This window comes from Sinocyclocheilus anshuiensis, unplaced genomic scaffold (genome assembly GCF_001515605.1).
Source record: "Sinocyclocheilus anshuiensis isolate Anshui unplaced genomic scaffold, SAMN03320099.WGS_v1.1 scaffold863, whole genome shotgun sequence".
Classification (NCBI taxonomy): domain Eukaryota; kingdom Metazoa; phylum Chordata; class Actinopteri; order Cypriniformes; family Cyprinidae; genus Sinocyclocheilus; species Sinocyclocheilus anshuiensis.
Window position 1 is genome coordinate 1115117 of NW_015547725.1, and position 16950 is coordinate 1132066.

General features: G+C 36.3%; 1 protein-coding gene across 2 annotated transcripts in view; it reads left to right on the forward strand.

Annotated features, from left to right (window-relative positions):
• The window catches only part of LOC107704276 (UPF0606 protein KIAA1549L-like), a 96153-nt gene that overhangs the window by 47705 nt on the left and 31498 nt on the right, over nt 1-16950 (forward strand). The window contains exons 7-14 of one of the 2 annotated variants that reach the window (XM_016507159.1): nt 444-612; nt 3377-3436; nt 4279-4430; nt 4795-4966; nt 6515-6678; nt 6912-6947; nt 12920-13110; nt 15287-15417. In XM_016507159.1, the coding sequence (XP_016362645.1) occupies nt 444-612; nt 3377-3436; nt 4279-4430; nt 4795-4966; nt 6515-6678; nt 6912-6947; nt 12920-13110; nt 15287-15417 (1075 nt within the window). The remainder of the gene's footprint in view (nt 1-443; nt 613-3376; nt 3437-4278; nt 4431-4794; nt 4967-6514; nt 6679-6911; nt 6948-12919; nt 13111-15286; nt 15418-16950) is intronic. The other variant, XM_016507160.1, reaches the window with a different exon arrangement.

A 16950-nucleotide genomic window follows, 5' to 3' on the forward strand; every position in this document is an offset into this window, starting at 1 on the left:
ATCCAGCATCTTCACCTCCAAGATCGTCTGAGACCAGCCACCCGGACAGCTGCTGCAACAATCGGTTTGCATAACCAAATAATTTTTGCACAAACTGTCAGAAACCGTCTCAGGGAAGCTCATCTGCATGCTCGTCGTCCTCAGTGGGGTCTCAACCTGACTGCAGTTCTTCGTCGTGACCGACTTGAGTAGGCAAATGCTCACATTCGATGGTGTCTGGCACTTTGGAGAGGTGTTCTCTTCACGGATGAATCCCGGTTTTCATTATATTTTTGTTCAGTGTATATATATATATATATATATATATGTATGTGTGTGTGTGTGTTTATAATTACATTTTGTTGATTTTTAACTGGTAAAAGGTCAGTCTGAGCACAATATAATATAACCCTTTCATTTTCTCTTTGTCAAATTTTCTGTTTCTCACTCCTTTTTTCTCACAGATCTTGAGCACATCACAGTCTATGGGTTCTCCTGCTGTATCGCTGATATATGTGGTGCATAATGGCAGTGTCACTCTCAATGGCACAACTACCAGTAACCTCCTCAGCCAACTGACTGCCGAGCTTGTTGGTTACTTCCTGTTTTACCCTCCACTGATCACAGCTGAGCGTAAGTTCTCCCTGGGATTCCTCAGTTATACAAATAGGATGTAACATATGCAATTGTTACACTTTTTATTTCCTTTTATATTCCTTTTGGGAATAGTGTTGGTACAGTATGCAGAATTGACATGTAATAAATAATAAAGATGGTTATATAATTCAGTTGAGTATGATTCAGTATGGTTATTTTTTTGTTCATATTTATAAATCTGAAAAACAAACAAACATATAAACAGCATTAATGCTAAATATGTTTTTTTTTCAGACATGATCATCAACATTTTACAGTGAAAATAAGATAGATGATTCTCTACCAGAGAGAGGAAGTGGTTTCTGTTTGGTTTGTAGTGTTCACAGGAGGCGGAAACAGGTTCATGCATACATGGGCCAGGGCACAGCATGCACATCAAAGCCAATTCCAGGGAAAAATAATTAACAGTAGGGAATCCCAGATACGCTTGTGTGTGTGTCTGTATGGAAAGAACATGGCTCCACAAGCAACTGTAATGTGATGGTGAGAGCTATTCTATGGAGCTTATAATATGACAAAACAAATTGAATTTGTATTGTGTAAATTTGAATTATTGACAAATGTCATTTAACAAAACTGAATATTATGTGGCATTTAACATAGTTCTGAATTTGATTTTTTTTTAAAAACTTGAATATTAAACATTGGCGGAAGTCACGAACTGCAAGCTTTGAATGCTTATATCTTCTAAATCCGAATTTTGTCACTGTTTTGGAGCACACTGCCTTATAGATAACCTTAAAACTAACCTATTGATACTAACACCCAAAAACCTTTAATTTTGATTTCATGGGGACTTTAATTATTAGCTTTTCATTAAACTCATGAACCCCCTGCACTTCCTTAAAGAACCCCAGTTTGGGAAACCTTGATGTAATGTAATGTTGAATGGACTTCATGTTGTATTTTTATGTCAATCTGGTACAATATTGTCCTATTTAAATCAATGTGATAAACAAGTTAGCTCAAAAGTAATCAAAAAGTAGTCTTATTACATTACCGAAAATGTGTAATGAAATGGATTATGACTATTTGTCATGTAATTTGGAATCTGTAACGGACTACAATTTTTAAATCTACCCAGCACTGATGATACACTACACACTGTGGCATATGTAACAACTGAATACATTTGAATGCATCTAAGTATCAAGTAAAATGTGCAAAAATTGTGCCTTTAGGGGTACAACAGCTTGTCCCTTGGGCAGAACCCTTGTTCCAGAAAGGAACAACTTAAAAGGTATATATTAGTACCTTAGAGTAGCAATATGAACCTTTGAAGGTTTAAATATGTCTTTTTGAGGGTACCACCCCAGTGACCACCTGACACTTTTTGCACATCTGTTCTGAGAATACACATCCTCCATTGTCTTAACTCAGTGTTAACGGAGTGTGTCCGTAAGTATGTACTACATTTGTTGAAGAATTTAATTTGAGACTGTTAAAAAAGTGCATTCTAAAAGGCATGCATGTGTGTAGTAATTTCATTCTAGACAGTACATCTAATCCAACAACATCAATCACATCACTCATGCACATTTCAAGTACTGCTTTTCAGATACTAAATTGTAGGGAAATAGGGATATTCAGATTTCAGAGTCATTGAGTCATGTACCTAACAGATTCATTTGACAACGCTTATTCATACAGGATACTGAAACACCACTACTACATGTTGCTCTGAGACATGCAATTGATTCTACTTGTTTGGAACTATTTTTGTTGACAGAGCAAAAAAAAAAAAAAAAGACAAAGTAACTGGCAATATTATGTCTAAAGTGACATAGGTTGCTAAATCTTAACTTCGTATTTATTGTACTGCTGCATAAAAGCAATATGAGGCTAGCAATTGTGCTGTTGTTCAGAATATTAGCACGGTTGTGATTATCTGTCACGAATTCGGTCCATGGACTTCCGTTTATTCACCACCAGTACTGTACATTTTTTACCATATGATGAAATACTGGTCAAAACACTTAGGCTGCTGTTCCTCAGATTAGACCTTAGTAGACTTTAATGGAGTAAAGTAATTCAACAGCTGTTGAAATTTTACAGGCTGCTTAGTGATTCTGCCTTGAAGACAGGATGTCAGCCAGAGCCTTTAATCACACTGCCAGTATGCAATTGAGTAAAGGTTTCATTTGGGAAATGCGGCTAGACTCTCTGTACTGTCTGCTGGAGAGTAGATGTGCTCAGCTAAGCCTCTGGACCAAGGATCACTGACTAAGTGCCTAAAATGCTTAAAACAAATGAAGTTTGCAAATATTTCTTAAATAAATAAATACATGCATACATTCTAAATTTGTTGTATGTTTGTCCATAACATATTTGATACATGTTTAAATGAACAGATGTTAATACATTTTAAAATAGAAAAAATTGTGTTTTTGGTATTTTCATCACTGGTTTCATTATCGTTTTGGTCAGGCAAATGGATTAAAATGAATAATAATGACATGACAAATCATTAACATTTATTTTATATTTAAGCACTACATTGAAGACAGGATGTCAGCCAGAGCCTTTAATCACACTGCCAGTATGCAATTGAGTAAAGGTTTCATTTGGGAAATGCGGCTAGACTCTCTGTACTGTCTGCTGGAGAGTAGATGTGCTCAGCTAAGCCTCTGGACCAAGGATCAAAGCAATGTCTTTGGAAACAAGATTCCTTATCTATTCTCCCTCTCTACAAGTTTCTCTTGTTTTCTTTCTCTTCCCTCTCACTATCTTTCCTCTGCAGCTCTGGAATACCACAACCTTAACACATCTGTAGTAACCAGGCCATTTTGGATAATCACAGGTAATCGTCTTATTGATGTTGTTCATTAGTAGCCATATGAGTGAAAGAGCTTAATTCAGAGGAAGAATGGAGTGATGTGGTGTAAAATCATAATTGGTTTTGTGATTTTTACTTTGTGTCTGTTTACTTTAAGATCATCTATAGTACATGCTTATATATTCCTAAAAGCTCACATAATTAACTATTAGCACACAATTCCAAAAGCTAGATGGCAGGAAAGTTCACGTATAAATCGAGAGTTCACAAATAAACAGACTAATTGAAGATGTTTTGTCTTGTTGTGATATATTACGCACATTTGTGTTACGCATGACAAATACTTAAACAATTTGCTCCAGTGGGTTTGTATAATAACATGCTGCTGTTCTATGCCAAGATGAGATAATTTATATTGCTTTCTTTTCTTTATAAACACATCAAACACATCAATCTTCTGTGCTGTCTCAGTATAATTGAACCAGTTATACAGTACTGTCTGATTATTCATAGTTAATCCAGATTTGAGCGTCTTTAGTAATGCTAGTTCTCAGGAACTCTTTGAGGTTTCTCAGGACTTCCCCTGATATTGACAAAGTTCTACATCATTGAGAAGTAATTAGTGTGCGCAAGACTGCAGTGGTTCAGCAGCAACTCTGGTCCTTGCGTTCTATCATCCCGTAGATTTTAACGCCAACCCTGAGCAAATTCACCTGTCTGTAATATTCTAGTAATCCTGAAGACCTTGATTAGCTTGTTCAAGTGTGTTTGATAAGAGTTGGAGCTAAACTCTGTTAAACAGTGGACTTTAAGTGCCAGAGTTAAAAAAAAAACCTTTCATTTAACATCTCTCCACGTCTCTGCAGTGATTCAGGATGTGGAAAACTCCTCTCTGGAAGGACAGTACCACAGTTTTGCTAGTCTGATGGAGGAACGGTTGGCTGAGCTCTTCATGGTGGCCCACCAGCAAGGCGTTCGCTTCAAGCGGGCAGCAACGGTGGGCAGTTACACTGTCCAGGTACGACCTAACAAAATTGGAAGTGCTAGTTAAGCAACTTAATTGCAAACAAATAAATAATTCTGTAAAAAATATGCCATAAGAAAGGACTCATGATTGGACCCAACTTTAGTCATTTCTTACTTAGGTTATGTGAATCTGTTTTCCAGAAGTAATTTGACTTCTTCTGTTACCTCAGAAGGGATTTGTGTATGATAGTGATTTCACCCCTGTTGCTCATTTCTAATTAATTAACCTTGTAGTGTAACCACACACCCCAGTCTCCCTCCTGTAGATTATTTGATGGAAAATATTCAACTTTTAAGGTTTACCAAATGAAAATGTGTCTACAGGAAGTGATCAAGCTGTGTTTCATTGCATTCAGATGGTTAGTATCAGGCGTGTGCATGGGCGAAAAAACCCAGCTGAGATGACCTACTACGTCCAGCAAAATGGAACCCCACTGCTTGGCACATCTGCAGCCAAGCTTATGAACACAGTGGACTCGCAGACCATGGCACTCACGCTGGGATACTTTGTCCAACTGCAGGCTGAAGGTCAAAATTACTTTCTCTTCAGGTTTTACTAGAATTATCGAAATTTTTGACCCACTTTATTTTGTGTATTTAACTACTATGTACTTACATTTAAATTAATAATTTGATACAATGCACTATTGTGTACATATCTGCACTTTTTTTTTTACATTGCACTTATAATTAAAATATATATTTCTGAAATAATATCTGTAATTAATTTATGTAGTTACATCAATAATTACACTGTTGACCCTACCACTACACCCACCCTTAAACCTACTCAAACCACCAAACCTGTCCCTAACCTTAACACTATCCCACCTCAGTAGCACAAATGGGATTTGCAATTCAACATGAACACAATAGGTACATTGCATCTAGCATTCATTCATTTATTTCACATACAGTAAGTACATTACAGTATATAGTTGTTAAAGATACCTAATATAAAGTGGAACCAAAATTTTACTCACAGCAATATTACTACATGCAGAATTACTTAATTTGATAAAGATTCATAGTTACACGTTATTTTAAGGTGTCCTTGTTACAGTGTAATTATACATATAAGTACTGAGTAATATTAATTAACCACATGTACTTACTATATGGTTAGGGTTTGATTTAGGGTTACTTGCATGTAATTATGCATAATTAATTGCTCTTATAATAGTAAATACATGTAACGTGTAACAAGGACACTTTAAAATAAAGTGTTACCAGATTCACTTACAAAAATAAGATATGTAACTAAGGATATTTTTTCCAACTGAGACACTGAAAAATATTATCAAACTATTTGTTGTGGTAATCAGCATTATGATACATATTGTATATTGTTGGCAATAACACTTAACTTAAATCAAACTCATCATTTCATGTGAGAGGAGGCAGTGCCTCCATTGCACTATGATTGGTTTATTAATCTGTTCACATGCTAAATCTTCACACCTCTTGATTTTGTGAACATTCTGCGTAGTCTGAATGTTCAATAATTCTGAATGAACAAATAATGGTGTTATTGGGAAGACTAATTAAAAAGTAAGCATACAACTTTGTCAAGTCAAAATCAAATCCAAAATGACTTGAAAACATGATCTGTGAGTTTTTAGTGAGCAATCAGCTTAGTGAATCAAAGGTAAATCTCCTTGTCTGTGACCATCATGACACCTGTCGTGGTCTGAATGTAATAATCCGAATGATGATCTGAAAAGAAGTTGACTATTAAAAAGAACAACTACATTTTCGGTTCACAAAGGAAATGTAATCTGAAGTTTGAAATGATAGCTGATTAAATGTAAAAATGCTTAAAAAAAACAGACTTGATGATAAATATACTTGGTTTTAATAAACATCAATTATTTTGTTAATGTTAAAAAAAGAAAAGAAAATAATAATTGTAATATTGTAATATCTATTTAACCTGGATTAAAAAAAGTCACTAACAAAATACTTGTTGTACAACCAAATATTTTTGTGTCAAAATATTTAAGCAACACAATTTGCAAAATCATAGTTTATTATGTAAAAGATTTCATGTGACTAACAGTGTTTCTCATCATGCAGCCGTAGTGAAGAATCCACCCAACAACATGTGGATCATCGCTGCAGTGCTAGCACCCATCGGTGTGGTGACCCTCATCATCATCATCATCACCACGGTGCTGTGTCACAAAAACAAGAGCGATTTCAAAAGCGATCCCATTGGAAACTTCAACCCTCGAGTCAAGGTACGGCAGTGACTGGATGAAAATCCTGCATTTGCCATAAGGCTCTTTAACTCTCTCATTATAACTCATTATGGTATTTTGTACACTCAGCATATTTTACAGTGACTTCATCAACAGTTTTCCTCAAACTAACATGCTTTGCTTGCTTTATCTCTGGGAATACATCCCGAGAGAGTGTATGAGAGAGAGATAGAAATGATTGATGACTCTTAATGCTGTTTTCTCTCATTTAGACTGCTTACTGGAAAGACGTGGGTTATTACCCTCAGGTAGTTATTCAGCTCTTCAATCATCTCACCTGCTACTATGGACTCCTGATGTGCACACAGTCTTAAGGATGATGTGTAGATGTAAATAACTTGACTACTTAAATTTGTAAGGGAATTAATTATTATTAATTCATTCAGGTTTTGATAGGACTCGGATCTGAATCCCCGAAGTTCACCTGATTAAACCGATTTCAAATTTGTTATGTTACACTTTAAATCAAGGGTCGTCCAGCGAGCCGTGACCTCAGTATATTTTAACAAATTGACTATGTATTCTCCTGGCCACGGATAAATACGTTCTTTGATAATTTGTAAGCTCTTAGAGAGGTAACGTTGATCTTGGCAAAAGTTTTGACCGGGAAATTATATGACACCAAACCAAAGATTCTTTATAAATGAAACATGAATTTTATTGGCTACTCTAGAATACATCAAAACTACGCTAAAACACACATACACACAAACAGATTATTAGAATGAGAGTTGACAAAGTTCTTATGAAGTTTCAAACTTCTAACACTCGTTTTCACGAGTGGCTTAAATTCACCTGAGAGAATTCACAAAGCAGATTCAGTGGCGTATCAGTGTCCTGTTCATGAAATCCCTACATAGAGTAGACAGGTCTCAGGGACAAGTACTAATGATCTTGCACAAATAAAGGGGTCATATGATGCTATTTTAAAGATCATTATTTTGTGTATTTGGTGTAACAGAATATGTTGACATGCTTAGGACGCAGTTCGAAGTTCCCATGAAAGGGAACTTGAAATCGCATCATATGACCCCTTTAAACTAATAACAAAACATACTTACAGTTGCTGATTCAGAAGCACCAGATTGTCGCAGCAAAGTCAGAATTGACCCATTTTTTTTTTTTTAGAAATAACCTTTGTGCACAGCCAACCTTGTACTCTTCTAGGTTAAAATAACTGTCGTCCATAAAATGCGTTGCACAAATTCGAACATCTGGGTTGTGCTGTTCTGTTGTAAAGAAATCTTAACCAATTTCACCCAAAACAGTAAAATTCTTTTGTTATTGACTCACCTGTGTGTCATTCCATACATGTAAGACTATATTGTGGAACATGAAAGGAAATGTTTAGTGGAGTGTCCTGGCTGCTTTTTCCTTACAATGAAAGTGAATGGAGACAGGAATGTTTCAAAATGAACACTTAATGCTTTCACTGTATGGAGCAGCCTTGACATTCTACAATGCATTAAAAATTCATGCAGATTCTAAATGACATTATATATGATATTTACTGAATTGAACTATTTTTTTTGTGAACTATTCCTAACTAATATAAACATTGTTGAGTTATGTCAAAAGTATTTATTTTTCTAGATTAGGATCTGAATGTACTGTATGTGTGTGTACATGTGTGTGTGTTCCTTTGCGTGCTTGTATGCCTAAACAAGCTGAATATTTGAAGAAAAAGGTCACAAATTCTCTGATGATTTAGTTGGAAGTAGGCTAGCTGGACTGTGGAAGGGACAGAGACCTCTTTGTTATAAAAATGCATTTAATACATAAATTCTGTAAAACCATAAAACATGTATCCTCCTCTCTAAGAGAAATGCAGACAGCAGCACTTGTTTAAAAATGTCAAATATGTCTTATTTATTAGGTATAACGATCTGACCTGCTTTTTCCCCATATACACTAACTGGCCAAGTTTATCATTTGCAGTGACTGACAAACTACTGCCTGAATTTTGCTTGACCATTATAGAACGCCTCCTTGCCTTTAGTTATCCAGCAACTATGGATTTGCTATTTACAAAATGTATGCAGTGTATTATAATTACTATTAGAATATATTTGCAGGGCTGCACAGCCGTTCTTTATATTAGTTTTTTGGACAGCAACACCAGGCCAGCGGTTTCAGGATTCAAAGCCAATGGCAGCAGAAGTTATTGGACATATTACACTTTTGAACCAATACCTCATCATGGCATTAGTTTTTTTCTTTTTCTTTTTTTTTATGTTGAAATAAACATACAGTGGGTATAGGAAAGAATCACCCCCTTTAAAATAATCACATTTTGTTGCTTTGCAGCCTGAAATGAAGACGGACACGGTTTTTGTTTTATCCAGCTGTATTTACTCAGTGCAACTTATGACATCCAAGTGATAAATATAACACCAACATGTCAGAAAAAAAAAAACCTGAATCTCTGAGTTGGGAAAAGGATCAGCCCCTTGTGTAAGAATACCTCATCATGGCATTAGTTTTTTTCTTTTTCTTTTTTTTTATGTTGAAATAAACATACAGTGGGTATAGGAAAGAATCACCCCCTTTAAAATAATCACATTTTGTTGCTTTGCAGCCTGAAATGAAGATGGACACAGTTTTTGTTTTATCTAGCTATATTTACTCAGTACAACTTATAACATCCAAGTGAAAGATATAACACCAACATGTCAGAAAAAAAAAAGAGTTGGAAAAAGATCACCCCTTTGTGTCAGTAGTTTGTTTAACCACATTTTGCTTTAATTACAGCCTTTAAAGTAATGATACACAGGGCAACTTTTTGAGCAGTGTTGCTGGGAAATGTTGCTGTCAATGGGCAACCAGGTGAGACACAGGGCCCACACCAATCTAACGTATCCAGATAGAAGTTTGTTGCCCATTCTCAATGGTAAAGTGCCCAAGCAACATTGCTCAAAAAAGTTGCCCTGTGTATCATCACCTTTAGTCTGTTGGTATATGTCTCTACTAACTTTACACTTTTAGACTTTGCAATATTTGCCCACTCTTCTTTGCAGAACTGCTCAAGTTCAGTTAAATTTGATGGTGACAGTTTGTGGACTGCAGTCTTCAAGTTATTCCACAGATTTTTAATGGGGTTTAAGTAGGGATGGGTACCGAAACCCGGTATTTAATCGGTCCTGGGGCTAAATTATGAAAGACCGGAGTATCGATAAGCTCTGACGTTAACGGTTCTGCTATCGGTGCTGGAGAAGTTAATAAAACACACTTACATTTATTATTGCTATATATACACATTATCTTGCTAATTCTATCTCACCAGAGTCGCCAGCTGTTTTTCAAACATTTGTCTATGATGGATTTTTGCTATTCGCAATTCAGAAGCGAGATCGCGCCCACGCGGAGGAGCTTCAGCACGCGCAACATGAAAGCCCTGTTTAATTATGATAGAAGAGAGAACTAAACATTCAAACATCTGCTTACACTTTAGGCCTGTGGCTGTTTTATTATTAATAATAATATTAGTTTAATTTATTATACGATTTTGGCTTCTAAGGATTATACAAAAGAAGACATGAGGTAAAGCTATTAAAAACTAGCTGGGTTTCGTCTTGCGCAACTTCTTTCCCTTCACAGCGGTGCGCATTCGTTCGTTAAAACCTTAACGATACCCATCCCTAGGTTTAAGTCTGGGCTCTGACTAGGCCATGCAAGGACATTTAACTTTTTCTCCTTCAACCACTGTGTGCTCAGTTTTGCTGTGTGCTTTGGGTCATTGTCATGTTGGAAGGTAAACCTTCTTCCCGTTGACAACGTTCTGGCAGAGGGCAGCATATTTCCCTCAATAATTTGATGGTATTTTGCCCCATCCATTTTTCCTTCTATACTGACAATTGCTTCAGTCTCTGCTGCATAGAAACAGCCATAACAGGAGATTACCACCTCCATACTTTACTGTAGGAATGGTGTTATTTGGATGGTGAGCTATATTGGATTTACGCCAGATATATAGTTTGGTGTTGAGGCCAAATAATTAAAGTCTCATATAAGTCTTCTCATATAAGTCTTAAATAATTTAGTCTCATCTGCCTCAGAATCTTCAAGGTGCATTTTGGCAAAGCTCAGTCGCGACTGCCTGTGGCCTTTCTTGAGGAGTGGCTTGTTTCTTGCAACCCTCCTATACAAGCCACATTTGTGGAGAATTGTGGAGATATCGTTGTCACATGCACACAATGACCTCTCTTTGTCATAAATTCCTGCAGCTGCTTCAGAGTTGCTGTAGGCCTTTCTGACCAGTTTCCTCCTGGCTCCTTCATCCAGTTTGGAGTGATGTCCTGATCCAGGGAGGGTCTGTCTGTCAGGGCTCAGGTTTGATCGATCTCTCTTCTCTCCTGCATTAGGCTTTGTTTTTGTCTGCATGTGCTAGCCACACTCAGCTGATTGCGTTTCACAATCAATGCGGTCTTGCACGCTCTCGCAGCTGTTTGTCATTTTCTTATTAATTTTCTTATTACTTAAGTCTCTTGTTTTTACTCTTTTCTTTGCCAATGTATTTTATTACTTATGCTTCACTCGCACCTTTTGCTTTGATTTTCTTTTAGTCATGAGTATTTATTTATTTATTTTTTTTTTTAGTTAATTCTGTTTCTGCCCGGTCTGTCTGCACTTACTGGCCAGCGGCTTGCCCTCCTCTCGCTTTGGACTGTGACCTTGTTGTTTAGAGGGAACATGGTAATTGAGCCTCGCCTGTCCCTGACTTTGATGTGTTACTCTCCATTGTGCAGCCGCTCACCTGGTGTTTGATCTCCGCTCAACAGATTACGTGCTGTGGCTTTCTTGGACTTTGTTTGCTGGTCGGACTGTTCTCTCGTTTCCTGGTCCTTGTCTGGATATTGATCATCCTCACTATTGTCCTGCTGATCCAGGGTTTGGCGGCTCATCTCCAGTTTACCTTCTATAATAAAAGTTTTGTCGGAGCATCTAATTGCATTTCTTTTATTACAGAGAGTCATGACACTGTGTTGCACCAAATACCTTCCACTTCTTAATAAAAGACTTCACTGTGCTTACAGGCATTGATAAAACCCTTGAAAAAATGTTTGTATCTCCTGACATGTGCCTCTCCACAACTTTATCCAGGAGATCTTTCTACAGTGCCTTGCCACCCATAGTTGATTGTTTGCTTCAGTTGCGCTACCAAGGCCTGAAATGCTTCAGTAAAGCTCTTTCCATGCTGAGCTAATCAGAATGACCACAGCTGATCACAGTTGAAAGTCAAATGGCTTTGTGTGCCATTGAGAAGGTGATTAGCTACACCTGATTGAGTCATTTTTAGGAGGGGGAGTGATCCTTTTTCCAACTCAGTGATTCTGTTTTTTTATTTTTATTTTATTCTGACATGTTGGTGTTATATATTCACTTGGATGTTATAAGTTTCACTGAGTAAATATAGCTAGATAAAACAAAAGTGTGTCCGTCTTCATTTCAGGCTGCAAAGCAACAAAATGTGATTATTTTAAAGGGGGGTGATTCTTTTCTATTCCCACTGTATGTGAAAGCATCCTCAATTTCTAATTTGTATCTTTAAATAAATTCATTAATATCCACTAAATTCCCCAAGACTACTTAATTAATCAGAAGTCTCATCTTCAATCTCTCATCTCATCTCCCTCCATTGCCAAATATGTTTACCTTCATTAGATCTAAGGATTATATTAACATGTGAACTTTTGAACTTTCCTTGATCTAATCTAATGCAGTCATATTGTTTCAGTCATACAAAATGAATTCTTGATTTTAATAAAATTTGAATAATTCAGATGTTACCACATAAACCACATTTTTAGTGACGTATTTATTGCACTTGAAACCATTAATGTTCACAGGATCCTAACAATTTTTATTTGAATGGAGCAGTCATGTTTCTGACAGCACATATACGTTTCATGAAATATATAGTCAAAACATTTGTCCAAAGGAATGTACAACCAGATCATTGGTTTGGTAGCAAAACACAAAACAAAACAAAACTTTATCTGTCTCAAATTGATGTTTTATGGAAACCCCATTATGCACTGTAAAAAGTGGTAACCTGCAAAAAGTTGCTTACTATAAAGAGCTGTCTGTACCTGATGCAACCCCATTTATTTAAATATTTTTGACCAGTTAATTTAGATGTTACCATTTTTTAATGTGTACAGTGTATAAGAATAACCTTCATATCTGTAATCAAATATGTGAATGTTTGCTCATTGCTTAGCCTGTTCAGGGGTTTGACTATGCCAAGCAACACCTGGGTCAGCAGGGTGGTGATGAGGAGACCCTCTCGGTTACCCAGGAGACTATGATTCTGCCCCACCCCATTCGAGATGCCCCTCTGTCCCTAGATAAGCCTGCACGCCAAGATGGATCCACTTCCAAGAAGAACCTGAACAGTGAGATAAGGAAAAGGTATGTGTGAAGAAACCTAACACTTATGGAATGCTGTAAATACTCAGTATTCATGTCACAGCCCTAACAGTAATGCTGTCATTTGCTGTTATTTGGCACAGGCCCACAAAACTACTTGTCATGGAAGACATAAGCTAGAGACGCTAAATAGTGTTCAAGAGAGGGTGAGATAATGGATATAGTGACAGAGACTTGTTTGATAATTGCTTTTTAAATAAAATCAATGCTCAGTATGTCAGTATGATCTTAACACTGTGTTAATGAGATCACTGGCCTCTTAAAAGTCTGTCTGATAGTTAAGGTGACTGACTTAATGATTTTCATATGGTTGGATGAGCATACTGTAGCTTTCAGTTAGTTTCATGGAGGAGTGTGATATAAATGGATCTCGCTTCAAACTGTCAAACTGTTTGACTTAAGTGGATATGTTCTTGATTTAGACCATTTATCTCTGAAAAAGTTGATATAATTTCTGGAGAAATGCATTCCACTCAGGTTCAGCTGAATTATATATGTAAATCATGAACTACACTACTGATAAAAAGTTTGGATAATAAGATTTTTGTTTTAATATTTTTGAAACAAGTTGCTTATGCTCAACAAGGGTGCATACAAAAGAACTGTTTTTGATTTGAACATATTTGAAATGTTACTTATTCATGTGATGGCAAAGCTGAATTTTCAGCAGCCATTACTTTTCAGTGTCATATGATCCTTCAGAAATCGTTCTAATATGCAAATTTGGTGTTAAGGAAATATTTCTTCTTATTATTAACTAATTAGGTTTTTGCTGCTTCATATTTTGGGGTAATATTATGTTTTCACAATATTATGTTCTTACTGTAAAAAAAAAAAAGCATGTAACATTTTTTTTTTTACTTTTGATCACATAATTTCAGTTTTGATTTGTATAAGAGACTTCTTTCAAAAACATTAAAACATTTCTAATTATCTCCAACTTTTGACCAGAAGTGTACATGTCATAGAAGGACTCAATTTAGTAGCTCTTTCACCGACTTGAATAGTCAGGATTTTTGGAAATACTAAATCATCATAAAGTTATGTAAGAAGACAGAGAGTGAGGGAAGCATAAACAAAGAGAAGGACAGATTTATCTTCAGAAAGAAGAATAAGCATATGCTCACAGCAATAAGAGGGTTGCTGAATTCAGAGTGACCGTACTGATTACACAGCTATTTGCACAAACATATTATACATTAATTTGTATCACAACACACACACACACACACACCAGTATATATTAAATAATAACTAACAATGTGGGAATCCGACAGCAATAATAGCATACAATACATCCAAAACTGCATATATATATATTTGCATATATTTTTTCCCCCTCTCTATAGAATTTCCTCAATATGTTTCATACAATGGGGCGGTTTCCCTGACAGAGATTAAGCCTAGTCCTAAACTAAAATGACCCTTTAAACCAGATTAACAGAAAATAAATCTGCACTGTTAATCATTTTTAATCATTTTGACACGCACGCACGCACGCACACACACACACACACACACACACACACACACACACACAACACACACTCTGAAGTAAAACACATTGTAGGGAATCTCTCTCTCACTGTCACTGATTGCAAGAACATATTTCCAGGCAATGCTTTTCCTTTATTCCACACCTGATGTGTGCAGTTTATTTTGCTTGCTTTAAAAAGTTTCCTCTTGTTCAGTAAAGTTTTTTTTTATTATGTTTGATTGCAGTCCTTTTTCTGCTGCCAATGTTTTCCTTAGATTTGCTTGCTGCTTCTTGGTTCATTCCATGTTTTATAGACAACCTTTGTCATGCTAATTCAGATTAGCACAGCTAGTTTTAAATTAATCTAATTTATTTTAGTTAATGGCTCCATAGTCCAGGATTTAGTAATCTGTATTTTATCTGTGTTTCAGAAAGCCATTTTTAAAGCCATGATTAACTATTCTAGAATGTCTGAATGGACTAATAAAATGTTCACAATCAAATCCAAGCACCACAGTGATTTGGTACAAGTAAATGTGTGTATCTGTTTGATTGTGTGTCCTTGCATTTATATGTATGTGTTTGAGATGATAATGCAGACAAAGAAAATGACATAACCGTCCTCTCATTTCACACATGCACCGACTCACCGCTGCTCCTTGTTGCTATGGTTACTTGCAGTAGGTTGCCGAGTGAGGATGGTTCCGTCATCAGCAGCGAATCAGTGAAAGAGGTCTCGGGAAAGGGCTCGAGTGTGCAAAAAGCCACAGTGCAGCAGAAACTCACGAAGGAGGAGACGAGGAAGAGTAATGGTGAGAAATGCCTTCACAGTTTCAGCATTTTCGCACTTGTGCTGTCAGGCCACAAGACATCCATGAAATGAACGTTCTTTTTCCAAAACGTCCTATTCTCATAAAGAAAATACAATCACTCTGTTCCAAAAACCTAATGAGCTGCCTCCATAGACATTTTAAGGGAGGTGTGCTCTTGACAAATAAAGGTAGGATTTCAAATAGCAGGAATAATTGTGCTAACCAGGGACGTGCACAAACATTTTGAGGGGCAGGAGCTCAAGTGGAAAAAAAGGGCACTTCTCATATTTATTTACATTTTTTTCTAATCAAAACTTTAAATATATTAGGGGTGTGCGATATTGACAAAAAATATATCTCAATATTTTCTGGGATTTTATCGATAACGATAATTAGATTATATTTTCCTGAGTGTGTTATTGTGCTGATATCTTAAGGACTACCATGGACAGCTGACTCCTAACGTTTTTGATATTCTGCATATTCTGTGTGGTGATCAGTTCACAGCAGTGATAAAATAAGTTTAAATTGATTTTTACCTTTTATGGATATTTGTACCTGTATAAAGCCATTTCTAAAGTGTGCATCATCTTTTCAGTCAAATTCTTAAATTGAATCAGTCAATTAGAATAATAAGTCATTTGGGCTGTTACCAAGCAAATTAAATCAGTATTGACAAAATTAATATTCGCAATGCAGAGAAAACACAGAAGCTGCATTAGAAGGGGCATTTAGATGCATTTACACACTGTTTAATGCAGGATATTAATGTTTTAACCTGCAGTTACAAATGCATTAATACTGTTTTGATATTTTAAACATAAAACGTTGAATACAGATATTTGAAATGATTTAAAAAAAAAATGAAAATATACTTTAAATGTGAAATTAAAACTGCCAGTAGGTGTCAGCAAGTCACTGTTAATAAGTTAATGTTGACTTAACATCAACAGTTAACTGTTAATGTTGAAGCCCTAAGACTGGCAAGAGTGGATTCCAAATCTTCAATACTTATCTTGCTGGATCTGTCCGCTGCTTTTGGTGAGGTGTCCAAGTCACCACATCTAACTACTAGGGTGCCTCAGGGATCAATTCTTGGACCACTTCTCTTCTCTGTCTACATGGCATCATTAGGTTCTGTCATTCAGAAACATGGCTTTTCATATCACTGCTATGCTGATGACACTCATCTCTACCTCTCATTCCATCCTGATGATCCGAAGATAGCTGCTCGCATATCAGCTTGTGTAACAGACATTTCTTGCTGGATGAAGGACCATCACCTTCAACTCAACCTTGCCAAGACAGAACTGCTTGTGGTTCCAGCAAACCCATAGTTTCATCACAATTTCACCATCCAGTTAGGCACATCAACCATAACTCCTTCAAAAACAGCCAGAAACCTTGGAGTTATGATTGATGATTAGCTGACTTTCTCAGACCACATTGCAAAAAACTGTCCGGTCCTGCAGATTTGCTTTATTCAACATCAAGAAGAGCAGGCCCTTTCTTTCGGAACATGCTTCACAACTC